This window comes from Nasonia vitripennis, assembly GCF_009193385.2.
Source record: "Nasonia vitripennis strain AsymCx chromosome 2 unlocalized genomic scaffold, Nvit_psr_1.1 chr2_random0009, whole genome shotgun sequence".
Lineage (NCBI taxonomy): Eukaryota > Metazoa > Arthropoda > Insecta > Hymenoptera > Pteromalidae > Nasonia > Nasonia vitripennis.
Window position 1 is genome coordinate 1,699,169 of NW_022279616.1, and position 15,164 is coordinate 1,714,332.

The 15,164-nt window shown below is 39.2% G+C and overlaps 1 protein-coding gene across 4 annotated transcripts in view; it reads right to left on the minus strand.

The window, feature by feature from the left end:
• The window catches only part of LOC100114305 (dehydrogenase/reductase SDR family protein 7-like), an 89,476-nt gene that overhangs the window by 35,399 nt on the left and 38,913 nt on the right, over nucleotides 1-15,164 (minus strand). For all 4 annotated transcript variants that reach the window (XM_001599314.6, XM_016987422.3, XM_016987424.3 and 1 more), the window contains exons 2-4: nucleotides 11,583-11,751; nucleotides 11,372-11,515; nucleotides 11,089-11,308 (exon numbers count right to left, since the gene is read on the minus strand). In XM_001599314.6, the coding sequence (XP_001599364.2) occupies nucleotides 11,089-11,308; nucleotides 11,372-11,515; nucleotides 11,583-11,729 (511 nt within the window). In that variant the 5' untranslated portion in view covers nucleotides 11,730-11,751. The remainder of the gene's footprint in view (nucleotides 1-11,088; nucleotides 11,309-11,371; nucleotides 11,516-11,582; nucleotides 11,752-15,164) is intronic.

Sequence of the window (15,164 nt, forward strand, 5' to 3'; positions counted from 1 at the left end):
TCACTTGTATTAGTATATTATGGAGAAAGTACAATTGAGTCCGTCGTCCCGTACCGACCTCGGGACATACCGTCTGAAATAAGCTGTTTTTACGGGATTGACTAATTCTGTACCGTCGATTGGGTTATCGAACAGAATTAGCCAATAATATAAAAGTGACTTATTTCAGACGGTATGTCCCGGGGTCGGTACGGGACGGGACGGGACGTATTGTACTTTCTCCCTTATATAGACAATTGTAAGAAAAAAAAAAATTAGTTTTGAAAAAAACAATGTTGGCCATTGGTTTGCGCATCGTTTAATTAATTAAGAAATCAAAATACTTTATTTGTTTATGCTCCTGATAATTCTTAATTTTATGATTGACCATTCACTACGCAGATCGTCTGCATTGCAGCCGCCGCGTCAACCGCGCGGCCAAGCATAACCTTTTATTATAAATAAAAATAAACAATAAACAAAAAAGTGCGACAGAGACAATACTTTCGACCAATCACAGAACGTTTAAAAAGAACATAACATTAGCCATCAGTTTTATAATAAGGTGATATCACAATTCTGATAAGACCATCATTGAAAACGTAAGATAATATAAAAAATACGGCTTGGAGCGAACAAAATATTTCATTTGATTATGTTTTCATGGGAAGATATGCAAAACTACTCAAAAGGAGTCACTTTAGTAACTAAATTGTAACATAACCAGCTAAAAACGTGAAAAAATGGCAAAAAAATCAGTTTTTGGCTCAAATCGAGTTGTGCCACCATTTTTAAGGAAAAAACGTTAGTGCCATCGTAAAGAACGGGAAAAAGTACACAAAAAAAGTCTACTTAAAAAGTTGCACCTCAAAAACAAGGGGGTCAAAATATCGATTGAAAACTTTAATAATTTTTTTAGATCCGATATTTGAGGTTATGTAATCCCAAAAAAATTGCAGTTATTCATGACATAAAAATACACCAATGTGAATTTTTAAAAAAATTTTTATCCTATAGGGACTTCAGAAAAAAATAAAATCAAAAAAACACGTTTATCGACGTTACTGCGCATGCGCACTAGGCAGAGAGCTAAAAATTTGGCTATGGGAGTTTTTTTTTATCCCCCATCGAATGGTATATAACATATATACATTTTCCAAGGGGGCCATTTCACCATAGTAACCCGGCTATAGCCTTTGCATAATTTTTATTTTTTGTCTAATACGACTTATAACGTAAACGTGAAAAATACAAATTACAACAGAAAGTGCAACTTGTCAAGTCAGGAGTTCGAGGATTGTATTGAACGTATTGTATGACGTACTGATATTGAACATGGTCAGTTAGATGCTGTAATCTCATGCAAAACAGTTAGCGCTAAAAATCATGTATGAGAAAATAGTAGAAGAACAGTATTAGCATTTCACGCTCTTAGCCTTGAACTCGCAGTAGCCAAAAAATCAACAAAAGTTGCAGTGAAGAAAGAAAATGCAGTTACAGAGACTGGTATTCTTCGACTGAACAATTTTAGTGGACCGCTTGATGACATTTGGAGGTTACATTGATCATTTACTTCAAAATTCAAGTTGCAAGATTCAACACAATGACAAAAAGGTAAGTACACAATTTCATCATCAGCCAGAATAAAATAACCTTTTTTACGTTTCTAAAATAAATACATGAGATATCTTTTTTGTTTACAACTGAGAAAAGCCGTACTGAGCACAGAGGTATAAGTGAATATACCACATAAATGCAGAAAATCAATGCATGCAGGTCTATGCGTGCGGAATACTGAATACTTGGTCCCAAAGGATTTGGCAAGTATTAATTTATGTTATGCTTTCAACTATAATCATAAACTTTAATGTTCATTTTCTCAAAATGTGCTTTTTACTGATTTCAGTTCACTGTTCGTAGCATTCCAAGTGAATAGGTGGTTCTTTAGAGCTGAAATTTTAGGAGCATACTTTGTACACCTGTAGTTTTAGAATTAATTATAGGGATTTTAATTTAAAAGTTTAGAAAATGTTTTATACGCAAAAAGGTGGCATAATAAGCGAAAAAAAGGGAAAAAATCCAGTGTTTTATCGTCAAATAATTTCTAAGCATTCAAATCAAAATCCATCCATTCAAACCAAAACTACAGGTGTACGAAGTATGCTCCTAAAATTTTAGTCCAAAAGAATTACTAGTTCACTTGGAATTCTACGGATAATAAGAAAATTCACAAAATATTGCACCGAGTGCTACAATGGGCAACCAGGTGGTAATTAATGTTTTAGCACGGTGAAGTTAAAGGTTTTATTACTAAATATCAGTAAAACAATTGAAATGATTTACTTTAATTTTGTAATTTTTACTCATTAATCTTTTGTTCAGGATTTAAAAGTATTGTGTCCCCTTCAGAAAATTTACGAACAACAGCACACATACATACACGCAAATTAGGAAAGTGTTTCCTTATCGGGACGATAACCTCGCGGCCATTGGGCGTGTCACGTACGCACACTAGCGTGCATACATGTATCGTAGCATTGTAACATCCAAAGTACATCACGGGATCCGAAGAACCGATCGGATGACACCTTACGCCCGCCCTATCACTGCATACCGATGTGCTATCGCGAGACTTATTGTCCTATCGCGGGCAGTTCACGACAGTCGTGTCCGGCGTGTCCGAGCCGACGAAGTGACGGTTGTATACATCTGGAGAATCGAGCAGCATGCAGTCTGTCTTAAAGAGAGCCAGAGAGAGAGAGAGAGAGAGAGAGAGAGAGAGAGATTTAAGATTTAAGATTTAAGATTTAATTGTTTTTTATTGTTGTACATTGTGTTGTACATATACAATTATAGTGTATTATAAAAAGAATAAAAATGTTGTATAAGGGTGCCAGTGCGTGTGAAGAGTGTGAAATGGAATGAAGTGAAATGAGATGAATGAGAATGTGTGTATGTTTGTGTGATGTTTATGTGTTTTCCAGATTGAAGAAGTAATTTTTAGCTGCTTGTTTAAAGTGTGATATGGATAGTGTGTTGCGAAGATGAGATGGAAGGCTATTCCAGAGGTAGGAGGCGCTGATGAAAAATGAATTCTTCAGCGTCTCCGTCTTGAAGGACGGGATGTCCAGTGGAGTCACCTTACCCCTCACAGGCTTGAGCACGACGTGGAAATCAAAATAGGCTAATAGATAAGTAGGTATTGAGGTGTTGAACATTTTTCTTAGAAAACAGGTCATGAAGTATTTCCTACGTCCAGCGGTGTTAAGCCATTGCAGCTCACGTCTGTAAGGGGAGATCGCTTCCCCTGGCCTGGGTATTGAAGTGTGATACTGCAGCCAGAGAGAGAGAGAGAGAGAGAGAGAGAGAGAGAGAGAGAGAGAAGAGAGAAGAAGAGAGAGAGAGAGAGAGAGGAGAGAGAGAGAGAGAGAGAGAGAGAGAGAGAGAGAGAGAGAGAGAAGAGAGAGAGAGAGAGAGAGAGAGAGAGAGAGAGAGAGAGAGAGAGAGAGAGAGAGAGAGAGGAGAGAGAGAGAGAGAGAGAGAGAGAGAGAGAGAGAGAGAGAGAGAGAGAGAGAGAGAGAGAGAGAGAGAGAGAGAGAGAGAGAGAGAGAGAGAGAGAGAGAGAGAGAGAGAGAGAGAGAGAGAGAGAGAGAGAGAGAGAGAGAGAGAGGAGAGAGAGAGGAGAGAGAGAGAGAAGAGAGAGAGAGAGAGAGAGAGAGAGAGAGAGTGAGAGGAGAGAGAGAGAGAGAGAGAGAGAGAGAGAGAGAGAGAGAGAGAGAGAGAGAGAGAGAGAGAAGAGAGAGAGAGAGATGAGAAGAGAGAGAGAGAGAGAGAGAGAGAGAGAGAGAGAGAGAGAGAAGAGAGAGAGAGAGAGAGAGAGAGAGAGAGAGAGAGAGAGAGAGAGAGAGAGAGAGAGAGAGAGAGAGATTAGATTAGATTAGATTAGATTTATTTGCTGTACAATGTGTTGTACAATACTTGTATATATCGATACATAATTTAAAGTTTAATTGGATTGAGGATATGTGTGTAGGTGTGCTTGAAGGTGTGTGTGTGTGTGTGTGTGTGTGTGTTTGTAGTTTTGTTTAATGATGGTGATGTATGAGACTGTATGAGAGGTAAGTGCTTGGTTTGCTATGAGGATGATTACGAATTACGAATTTTCAAGGCTAAAAAAGTATTTTTTAGCCTCGCTTTTGAAATGATTGATGGGTATGATGTCTCGTAATCGTGAGGGTAATGAATTCCAAACGTATGCGGCGATTATGTGAAATGAATTCCTCAGCGCCTCCGACGAGAAAGGAGGTATGTCTAGCGGTATCGCTTCACCCCTCACAGGACGGAGCGCGACGTGGAAGTCAAAGTAGGCAATTAAATAAGATGGTTTAGCATTGTTAAAGAGCTTTCGCAAGAAGCAGGCCGCAAAGTACTTCCTACGTCCGGCAGTGGTGAGCCATTGCAGCTCGCGCCTGTAAGGCGAGATGTGCTCGCCCTCTTAAGACCATAGATGTAACGTATACCTGTGTTAACCAGTCTTAGTAGTTTAATGTCGAGTTCTTGTGTCAAGTTGCAGTAAACCAGTGAGCAGTAGTCTATGATCGGGAATAGTAGGGCCTGGACGAGGTGTTTACGCAGACCGAGGTTCGTGCTTTTCCTGAAAAAGTATAGCCTATACATAAGAGAGTGAGCACGCCTACACATTTGTGTTACGTGTTCTTTCCAGGTTAGTTTGGAGTCAAGCACGACCCCCAGGCTGCGCACAGAAGATTCAAAATCAACCCGGGCTCCCCCTATATTGATGTACGTGTTAGCCATTGTAGGTAGAGCATTGATATAGTAGGGCGAGCCCAGGACGATCGCCTTAGTTTTGAGGACATTGAGTTTTAGGTTGTTATGCCCAGCCCAGCACCTTATCCTCTCGGCATTAGCTCTCATTCTGTCGGAACAGGAGTCAAGATCCTCGAGGTGGCACTGGGTGTAGATCTGCAGGTCATCCGCATAGATCAGATGTGCAATATCCACGTCCAGGCAGAGGCTTATGTCATTGACGTACAGTGCAAAAAGTAGAGGGCCCAGTACGGATCCTTGTGGGACTCCCGTATTGAGCGGAAGGTAAGAGGATAGTTGATTGTCGTCACCAATGACGGCCTGCCGTCTGCCCGTGAGATAAGATGCAATCCATCGGATGACCTGCTTAGAAAAGCCGAAAGAGGTTAGCTTTCTAAGGAGCTTGGCGTGACACACAGTGTCAAACGCCTTGCTAAAATCAAAAAGAAGAAGAAGTGTGACCTTCTTTTTGTCTATTCCAAGCCTGACATCATCAGTCAGCTTTATTAAGCCGGACTGTGTGCTGTGACCGGTACGAAAACCTGTCTGTAGGTCATCAAGGAAGAGCCTAGTTTCCAGGTAATGAGAAAGCTGCCTATGTACCAGCCACTCCAGCGCCTTGGATAGAAAACATAAGAGTGAGATCGGACGATAGTCAGTAGTGGATTTTGGAGAACTGACTTTGTTGAGTGCACGTACCAGTGACCTTTTCCAGTCCGAGGGGAAGCATGACTCGCTCAAGGACAGGTTAAAGATACGACATAATATGGGCGCCAGTACTGGCATGGCCTTGGAGACAACAACCTGTGGGATGCCATCAGTTCCCCTGGCCTGAGAGGTGAAATGCTGAACTGCGGCCAACACGTCCGATTCCGTAATCTCACTGCAGCTGAAGTGGACAGGATATTCCAGACTATCAAGTGATTGCAGTTGTTCGTCGACAGAAGGGGCGAGTGGATCATTGGATATCCCGCTGAAGTATCTGTTAAGATCATCTGTTGAGAAGCGAGATGGAGTGGTTTCCTTGGAGGTGGTGATTCCAAGTTTCTCGAGTTCTCTCCAGATTTCTCCTACATCTGTTATGTTTGATAGTCGTGAGTGATAGTAGTTCAGTTTGGCTTCCTCGACCTGCTTATGTGCGTTATTTACTGCTTGTGTATAAAGAAGTTGATCTCGAGGATGACGTGTCCTGCGAAATATCATGTATAGTCTGTCCCGCTCAGTCACAAGGTCTCGAAGAGCCGAGGTGAACCACGGGTGTCGTGTGGGTCCTGGCGTTACAGTCCGTAATGGGGCGAGCTGATTGATGGCGTTTGTTAGGTTGGTGTTGAGAGTGTTGATGCATGCGTCAAGGGATGATGTGTCGATTGTAGACCAGTCACATGTGTTGAGGTAGTTGTTTAGTTTTTCAGCACTGATGCCTTTGTAATTTCTATAGGAGTATGTTCTAGGTGCTTGTCGTGGAATTTGCACGTCGAGTGTAGCCGTAATGAGGTCATGTCCGTTTATGAATGGTGAGTCAGTCTTCCAGTGTGAAATTAGGCAATCCTGTTCGTCGACCAGGCAGAGGTCGAGCCATGTGTCAGAGTTTTGCTTGTGGTGCGTAGCACCATAGGGCACCGGTTTGAGGGAGTTCTCTTCTATGAGGGCCTTGATGAACTTGGCATCTTCTGAGGAGGAGAGTTGATCTGCGTTAAAATCTCCCATTATAACTTTCGTGGAGTAGTTGTGCATGTGACTATTCAGCTGTTCAATGAAATTGTTTCCTTGTAAGAAGGGCGCGTGTGGTGGCCGATACACAACCGCCACGAAAATAGGTGGGACTCCCTTCGCAGTGATCTCACAGAAGAGATACTCCGGGTAGCCTGGCTTTCCCGTCCAGATCCCGTCGGATGAAGATATTATTGTAGCAGTCAGCGTGTTGTGGATGTAGAGGGCCACTCCTCCACCGTTTCTGTTTCTGTCTCGTCTGTGTAGCGTATAGTTAGTCAGTGTGGGAATCGAGGTTACTTTATCATTGAGCCAGGTTTCTGTTACAGCTATTACGTGAAAAGTGGGACGAGCAGACAAAAAGAGTCTTATCATTTCAATGTGCCCCGTGAGAGAGTTCGCATTGAAGTGACAGACCCGCAGTCCTTCTGACAGAGTTACCTTGGAGTGTGAAGATTTCGCGATCGATGAAGTTGATGATGGTGGTTTGGGTGGAATGAGGTGTATGTATTTTAGTTGATGTTGTTGTTGTTGCTGTTGTTTGGTGGTGTCCGAGATAAAAAATTATCTAGGTGTTCCTCGGTTTCGATGACGACGGCGCGGTTGTCGTTGAGGCGGATGTAGAGCTTGCCATTCCTCACGTATGTACGACATCCTTCCCTCCTCTTGACCTCCATCCGCGCTCTGACCCTCAGCTTGTGCACCTCTGGGGGAAGGAGCGGATTGATGTTGATTAGCCACTGGTGGTCTGGAGCTGGGGCTCGCGCTTCCTCCAGTAGGTCTGCATCCAGCTCCGCTGTGTGGAGCTTGCGCTTTCTGGCCTTCGCAGCTATTATTGAGCAGGCGAGGGCATGTGACGCCAGAGTGACAGCAAGAGGTGGCATTCTGGCTGAGTTGTCAGCGGCTGTGTCCAGTCTTCCCATAACCCTCGCTCTTACTACGTCTCGTTGGAGAACTGTGGGGTCCAGCGCAGTGAGCACCGCATAAGCCAGCAGCCGCAATGAGGATTCCTCAGTGTATCGGAGCCCCGTAATCACAACGACATTGTCGTTGTTGGTGTGCTCCTGCTGCCTTTTGATGACGGATATTTCCCTGCGGAGGTGAGCCAGTTCGTTGTAGTTGCCGTCGTGAGGTGTGCCGTTACTGCTGTTGGTTGGCTGCGGGATAGCAAGATTCCTCGATGCCAGGTCTTCTAGCTTTGCCTGCAGCTCACTGATGTTTTTCTCAGCATCATTAATGCGAGAAGTAAGCTGCGGTAGGTCATCAAGGGCCTTGAGCCTCTGCTCTAGGGGAGCCAGCCTTTGCTCAATCTCGGTCATCCTCTTCGCCATCTCGTTTTGAGTCTTCAGGGATGCCTCCTGTTTCTTGCGGATGTCAGCTAGAGCCTCTAGGATATTTTTAAGGGAGCTCTCGATCGTCGATGGTGTTGTTTGACGAGCAGGAGATCCATTTCGAGATGGGGCGCGAGATTGTGGTGCAGAGCTGTAGGGCTTGGTCGTTGCCTGCTTAGATGTAGATTTAGGCCCTGCCAGCGATAGATTGAGCTGCGAGGAGTTAAGCCTTTTCTTGGCCTGCTCCCTCTCCACTTCCTCCATACAAATCGCGCCGTCGCAGGTCAGGACCGCCCTACCTCTGACCTTTGAAGATGTGAATGTAACACACTTGGAGTGGTAATGTGTGTTACATATATCACATTTCTTAGGGGCCTTGTTCTTAATGATGTTATTGCATTTTCCGCAGGTCTCGTATCCCGCATCGTCGTTTCCCGCATTCATTGTGCTCATCTCGTTGTTTCTCACCGTAGTTGGTGATCTGTCCTCTAGGTGGAGCAATGGTGAGAGAAGAGAGAGCGTTTACCGACCTTAAACTGAGTGGCGCCGCGATGGTGTTCAGTCTGCTCACTAGATGGCAACAGGTGGTCGAAACGTTGAGCGAAAGCCGTGCGGGAAAAGAGCCAAACCGTGCGAGGTGTTTTGAGGTTAGAAAATTACGGCAGATGTTCTCGGAAAAAGCAGGCAAGAGTAGAATGCAGCCTCCAGCAATTTATTAATTGGCCTGAAGGTTGCAATTAGTAGCGTGCAACACTCTATAAAAGAAGACGCCCGGAGGCAGCGTGCGGCAGTAAAAGAACGTGAAAACAGGAAATAGCAGGCAAAGCAGTTGTACTCACGTGATCGCAGCGCCAGAGCGCTGAGAGAGAGAGAGAGAGAGAGAGAGAGAGAGAGAGAGAGAGAGAGAGAGAGAGAGAGAGAGAGAGAGAGAGAGAGAGAGAGAGAGAGAGAGAGAGAGAGAGAGAGAGAGAGAGAGAGAAGAGAGAGAGAGAGAGAGAGAGAGAGAGAGAGAGAGAGAGAGAGAGAGAGAGAGAGAGAGAGAGAGAGAGAGAGAGAGAGAGAGAGAGAGAGAGAGAGAGAGAGAGGGAGAGAGAGATTAGGGCTTTGGCGGTATAAAGAGAATAGAAAACAAAAGTGAAAGATTTGACAAAGAAACGTAGAGTTTTCCTTGTGAGTACTTTCGTATCCTCGCTCGGTCCCACGCGCTGACGATCGCGGAACCTCCGCGGTAAAGAATAAATGTAGTTGTTTCTGAGAATTAGTGTTGCGCATCCAGCCGAAAGTGGGAGCTGATCGACTGGCGACTTTGTCGCAATGCATACATATATTTGTGGCTACTGTGTCTGAAAACGGTCACATTTGCCTCGCCTCGATTTTTTACATCAAGTATTGCAATATTTACACAATACTATTATTATTATCTCATCAATGGGATACGCAGATGACTTTAAATTTTGCTTTAGTTTTTCATTTATATCTACGCGTATGTATTTGTTGTCTGAATCTGTTTGTTATTTCTAAATCAGATAAGCTTCCTTAAGGGGACATGCTACAAACGCCACAGCCTGAGCACTGCGAGTAGCATCTTGATATCCTCTTTTTTGTTATTAATATCTTATGATTAATAATCGAATCAGCTTTGAATCAGAGGTTTGTAGGTATAGATTAATATGATACTCGTGACTTAAGTGATCTATAACACAACATGAATATCACCCTCACTACGGTCAGGCAATATTAGTCACGTGTATCATAATATACTACTTTTGGATAATTGCGTGTTTAATTGTGTGATTTCATAGATGATTTATGGTATGTCTAAGAATGTCAGAAAAAGTTCAATAAAATCTTGCAATCGATCGTGTGATTTTGTAATAATCGCCTAAATAATTTCATAAATAAACGAATTCTTTAGTAGAGAAATTAAACCTTATTTTAAATCTTATTAGGTAAAGAAGGTCTGTTCTGCATTCGAGATTAAGGTGGCTCAAGCGTTGGGTTGAGTATCGTATCAAGCAGAGGCATTCGTCGAATTTTAAGCTTAAACTTTATAAATTTAATATTTTTATTGCATTTAATCACTTTTGAATGATAAGTGATACATAAACATTAATTTAAAGCACAGAAAACAATTTTTATTTTTTTCCCTCTTTGGGGCAAAGTATACATTTTTTCTAGTTTACTGCTGCGAGGGAGTTGGTAACGTCGCAACTATACGACCGAATGTAAATACGCGTGGCTTCTGCAGTTCCGCGTCATGAGCGTACGTGGGTATGTAATATTCCAAGATCAAATCTGCCAAAAATGCCGTGCAACGTCAAAAAAAAACTTGTGAAACTGTTAGTATAGCCTTGACTATTTTTCTAAGTGGAAATGTCGATTGCAAACCACGTGTTACCAAAAATTAAAAAGTCATTAAAAATTTATTTGAAGAAGTAAGCAAATAAATATAACTATAAGTGACAGTTTTTGTACTAAGATTGTATGACTGCATCAAATGTTACTAAAGTAATGTTAATTTCTTGATTTATGCATCATGTTAATTTCTTAATTCATGCGTTATGTTAACTTCTTATTTTATACGTTACATTTATTGTTCCGAATAAACAAATGTTTCTGCACCTCGAAATAATTATTTACACTACTCCTTAGAATTCCTGAATGGTATTGGTAATACGTAATCTATTATACTCCGACCAACAAGGCATCTATTCAAAATTTCCACCATGTCTGTAATGCGACGTTGCCACCCTTCTCAAGCATGCACAGAAAGCGCTTTTGAACATGTTTTTACCCGGGTGAACAAACTTTTGTTCTTATTTTAACGTTTATTTGGTCAGTAACGCATATTTTTGGTGATGTCATCGCAAAGTACACTAATAGAACTACAATCTTATAGTTTATTTCGGGATCTCAATTTTCGGAGTTGAGTAATATATGCTAGATCAAGAATAGCTATCGCTCCTTACTACAAATGTTGATTTGTATAATTTTTTTCACAATATTTAAGTCAGCGACCCTAATATTTATTTTTGGATCTGAATAGAGGGACACTTCAAGAATACTTTACAATTTTTCTAGGTGTTACTTAAATTATTGAAAGTCGCTGGAGCTACCTTAATCTCTTCTAATCATCTATTATTTAATACAGCCTGAATGTAATCATTTGTTTCTGTCGTTTAGCTTCTTTTAACTATACATTTTTTACTGGAAAATTATTTACAAAGCAAATAGTATATACCTTTAGTTAAAGCAACTTGGCTAAAGTAGTTAATTAACATTACTTTAATATCAACATCAACTTTGGTGTCAATAACTTCTCCTCTATACGATATGCCAGCATTGTTTATTAATATATCTATACGACCATACATTTTTAAAACTTTAGCAACTTCCACAGGCAAAGAGTTGATTTCTGTTAAATCTAAAGGAAGAATAACAGGCACTTGGGTTGGAACAGTCTAAAATTTTATCATTTTTTTTAATATATATAGTTGGTGTTTGATAGTTATGGAATTACTTACATGATGAGTGTTTAACAATGCATCTTTTACTCTTTGCAATTCCTGTTTTCTTCTAGATATTAAAATTAACCTACAACCACAGCTATAAAACACATGGGCTAATGCTTCTCCCAATCCAGAACTTGCACCAGTTATCATAACAATCTATAATATATCGAATTTAATTGAAATATCTTTTAGAATATTATTAATTAAACGAAAAAAGTCATACCTTGCCACGAAGAATAGCTTTTCTACGTTTGTACATGATGATATCATGTAAATTATATATTAACCACGGCAGGGTAATTGGAATACCAAGAATGGTAAATAACCACCAGATAATCTGCCATCCAATAAAATTTTCGTTTTGCTTCATTTTATCTATGAAGTATGATTAGCTGAAGAAAAAAAGAATTTTACTCATTCCATTGTATAAACATATAATAATAACTAAGGATTTATAAGATTAGGAATGTGCGAGTTCTCGAAAAACTCCATCAATCAAGTCAAGAAGGAATGTTGTTTCCAAAATTTTTGAGTACCAAAAATTGCCGTTGACTATGAAAAAAACTACTTGAATTTTTCGCACTTTCAGAATCTTTGACCTACTTGAATTTTTTTAAACTAGACAAGAACGACGATTTCTTAAATGTTGCCTTTCAATATTAGTCAAGTCATTATAGCTATTTTTATGTGTGTTTGTAAATAAAAAAATATTACTGCGAGAGCAATAATTAATAAAAGTGGGAAAATTTATTTAAAGAAGCCTCAAAATCGTAAAAAAGGTTATTTTGCTCGCTTAAAGAAACCCACACATGTACAAGTTCACACACGTATGTACACACGTATGTACAGAGATTAGAGGATTGATTGCCGATGCCGTGTTAAATATGCGTGGCGAATTCGATCATGACGCCACTTGCGGCCTGCGATCGAACTATACGCATCTAGAAAAGGAGCGTAGGGGAAGTATACGCATCCAGCGGCAGTGGAGGAGAAGGGAGAGGCGCTATATATTCTTAGGTCCACCGCGTCTGACGCGGCGGAGGGAAAGTGACAAACGGCGACTGTCGAATTTGCGCATCCACACCTCGCGGTAGTTTCAACCAACGCCAAATAACTATTCGGGCATATTATTGGAGTAAAAAGGATGTTTAAACAACAACATAAGTGTAAAAAATTAGAATCTAAAACTTTTGAAAACTCATGATTGAAAACTTTAATTTTTTAGAGGGATTATGGTTAAACCGACACAAACAAGTTAAGCTTAAGCTTAAACAAAGCTAAATTAAACTAATAAGCCACCCCAGCCTCCCGATAAACATATGCTACTTTCAGTTTTCATATGCCAACGACGATCGTGGCGGCACGGTCTACGTTGTTGCTTGGTATTCTTATGCACTCGGGTTCGATTCCAAAGGCTCAGCAAATTTTTTTTTCTACTTACTGATAAAATACATAATATACAATAATAACGCAATATGCCATTCTACTTCTGCAATTATATTTCAATTTAGGTAAGTATACGGTACAGAGGGGACCTGCAATGTATAACTACCATTATTTATAGTTTTTTACGTAAAGTAAAAATACAATCTTAAATAAATTTAAATTATCTTATTAGTACGATAACCATTTATTAATTACATTGATATTAAAAAAAAAATATTAATTTGTATTCCTAAAATTCAAGAAGTTTCATTGTATACTTTTTTTTCATAAACCATTAAGAAGTAAATTATACCTATATTTATTGCAGGCCCACCGTATACTTACCTAAATTGAAATATAATTGCAGAAGCAAAATGACATATTGCATTATTATTGTATACTGTATGTTTTATCAGCAAGTAGAAAAAAAAAAGATTTGCTGGGACTCGGACTCGAACCCGAGTGCATAAGAATACCAAGCAACAACGTAGACCGCGCCGCCACAATCATCATTGATGGAAAAAAACTGAAAGTAGCATATGTTTATCGGGAGGCTGGGGTGGCTTTTTAGTTTAATTTAATTTTGTTTAAGCTTCAGCTTAATTTTTTCGTTTTAATGTAATTGTGAAAACGTTATCGTACTAATAAATAATGTAAATTTATTTAAAATTGTATTTTTTCGTTACCCATAAAACTATAAATAATTGTAGTTACACATTGCACGTCCCCTACGTACTAAAAGAATAATAATATATATTTCTTATTGTTTTTACGCATTATAAACATTTTATAAGCAAATAAAAAAAAGAAAAAAATTTGCCGCACCTCGGACTCGAACTCGAGTGCATATAAATCCTCATTGGCTCCTAAAGAAGACTAGCACGCGTTTCAGCACAACCGCAAACGTCAGCACCGAAAGCTATTTTGTAATGAAAACAAGAACGAAACGAAGGCTTTAATGAAGGATCGCACGTAAACCGAGATCGCCGCTATGACTAGCTCGGTAAGAAACGAAAACTCTCTGTCTTTCATGCGGCGAAAAGTTACTCCAAAACCGAGTTTCAAACGAAGAGAAAAACGCACAACTTTAAAGAAATGTTTAAAGAATAATTCAATTTGAATTACAGCATACCATAGTTAAAAGTTTAGGTTTGATTTTTGCAAAATCTACTATACCTGTACTAAAATGCTTTAAATAATATTTTATGCACTTTGTCTTCAACAAGTTTCAATAACTTTATTTGTAATAAGAGCAGTCGTTTTTGAGTTATTTATGAAAAACTACATTTTGACCATTATTATTTTTAATAATGAACAAAAAAAGTATTAGACAGTTGAAAAACCAAATTATTTGTAATAAGCTGCTCGATTACTACAATATACAGTTAATAAATTTTAGGGACACGATGCTGGGAGTTACATTTTTGCAAAAACTGCTTCTACACAAAAATACTGCAGATGTAATTTATGCATTTCAATATTTCAAGCAACTTCCAATCACGATGATTTTTTTGTAGGTGCAGTATTTTTTGAGATATTTTTAAAAAAGCATGAATTCGTCAAAAAAACTATTTTTTTTATCCTGATCCTCTACGTCGTTTTGAAATGCGGACACAAATCGTTCAATTTTTACGCGTATTTTTGAATAAAAATTTTCGTGTTACTCGATTATCTCTGAGAGACTTCAATCAATCGGGCTAAAAATTTGTGTGCGAACTCCCCTCAAAACAGTAAGGTGCCAAATTTATTTTAGGCTTGATCCAGCACGTATGCGCAGAATGCGGTCACCTCCAAAAAACGCTAAGAACGTTTTTTTGTAAATAAAATTCTAAGCCTACAAAAAAAGTTAAATTGAAAAGTTGTAGATATTTAAAAAATACAACTTTTTCCCATCAACATCAAATCATGAAAATGCTTATAATTCGAGTTTACAGCCTAAAATCGATTTTTTACAGCTAAAAAACCAATTATTTACCATAAAACTTTGCGGATTTACATGAAAATGTTAAATGTAAAAGTAATAAACATTTTAAAAATACAACTTTTTACCGTAGCAAACATTTTTTCAAACACTTTTTGGGATACAACATCCCTAGAAGCGATTTTTGCATACATAAATTCAATAATAACTTCGCTGCAACATGCCCCATCGGACCCAAATATTTTCATCAATTTTCCCATATTTTTAAAAGCTAAAAGTTATATTTTCGCCTTTATATACATCTATATAAAATTTAACCACTTTTTAGGCACTACCACGACGCCTAAGTGATCTCAATTATCTCTGTATAAAAATTTGAAAAGAGGCAATTTTTAAGTATTAATACCGTCAAACAACATGTTTCAGTCAGATAGTTCACATTTACAAACAAAAGATTAT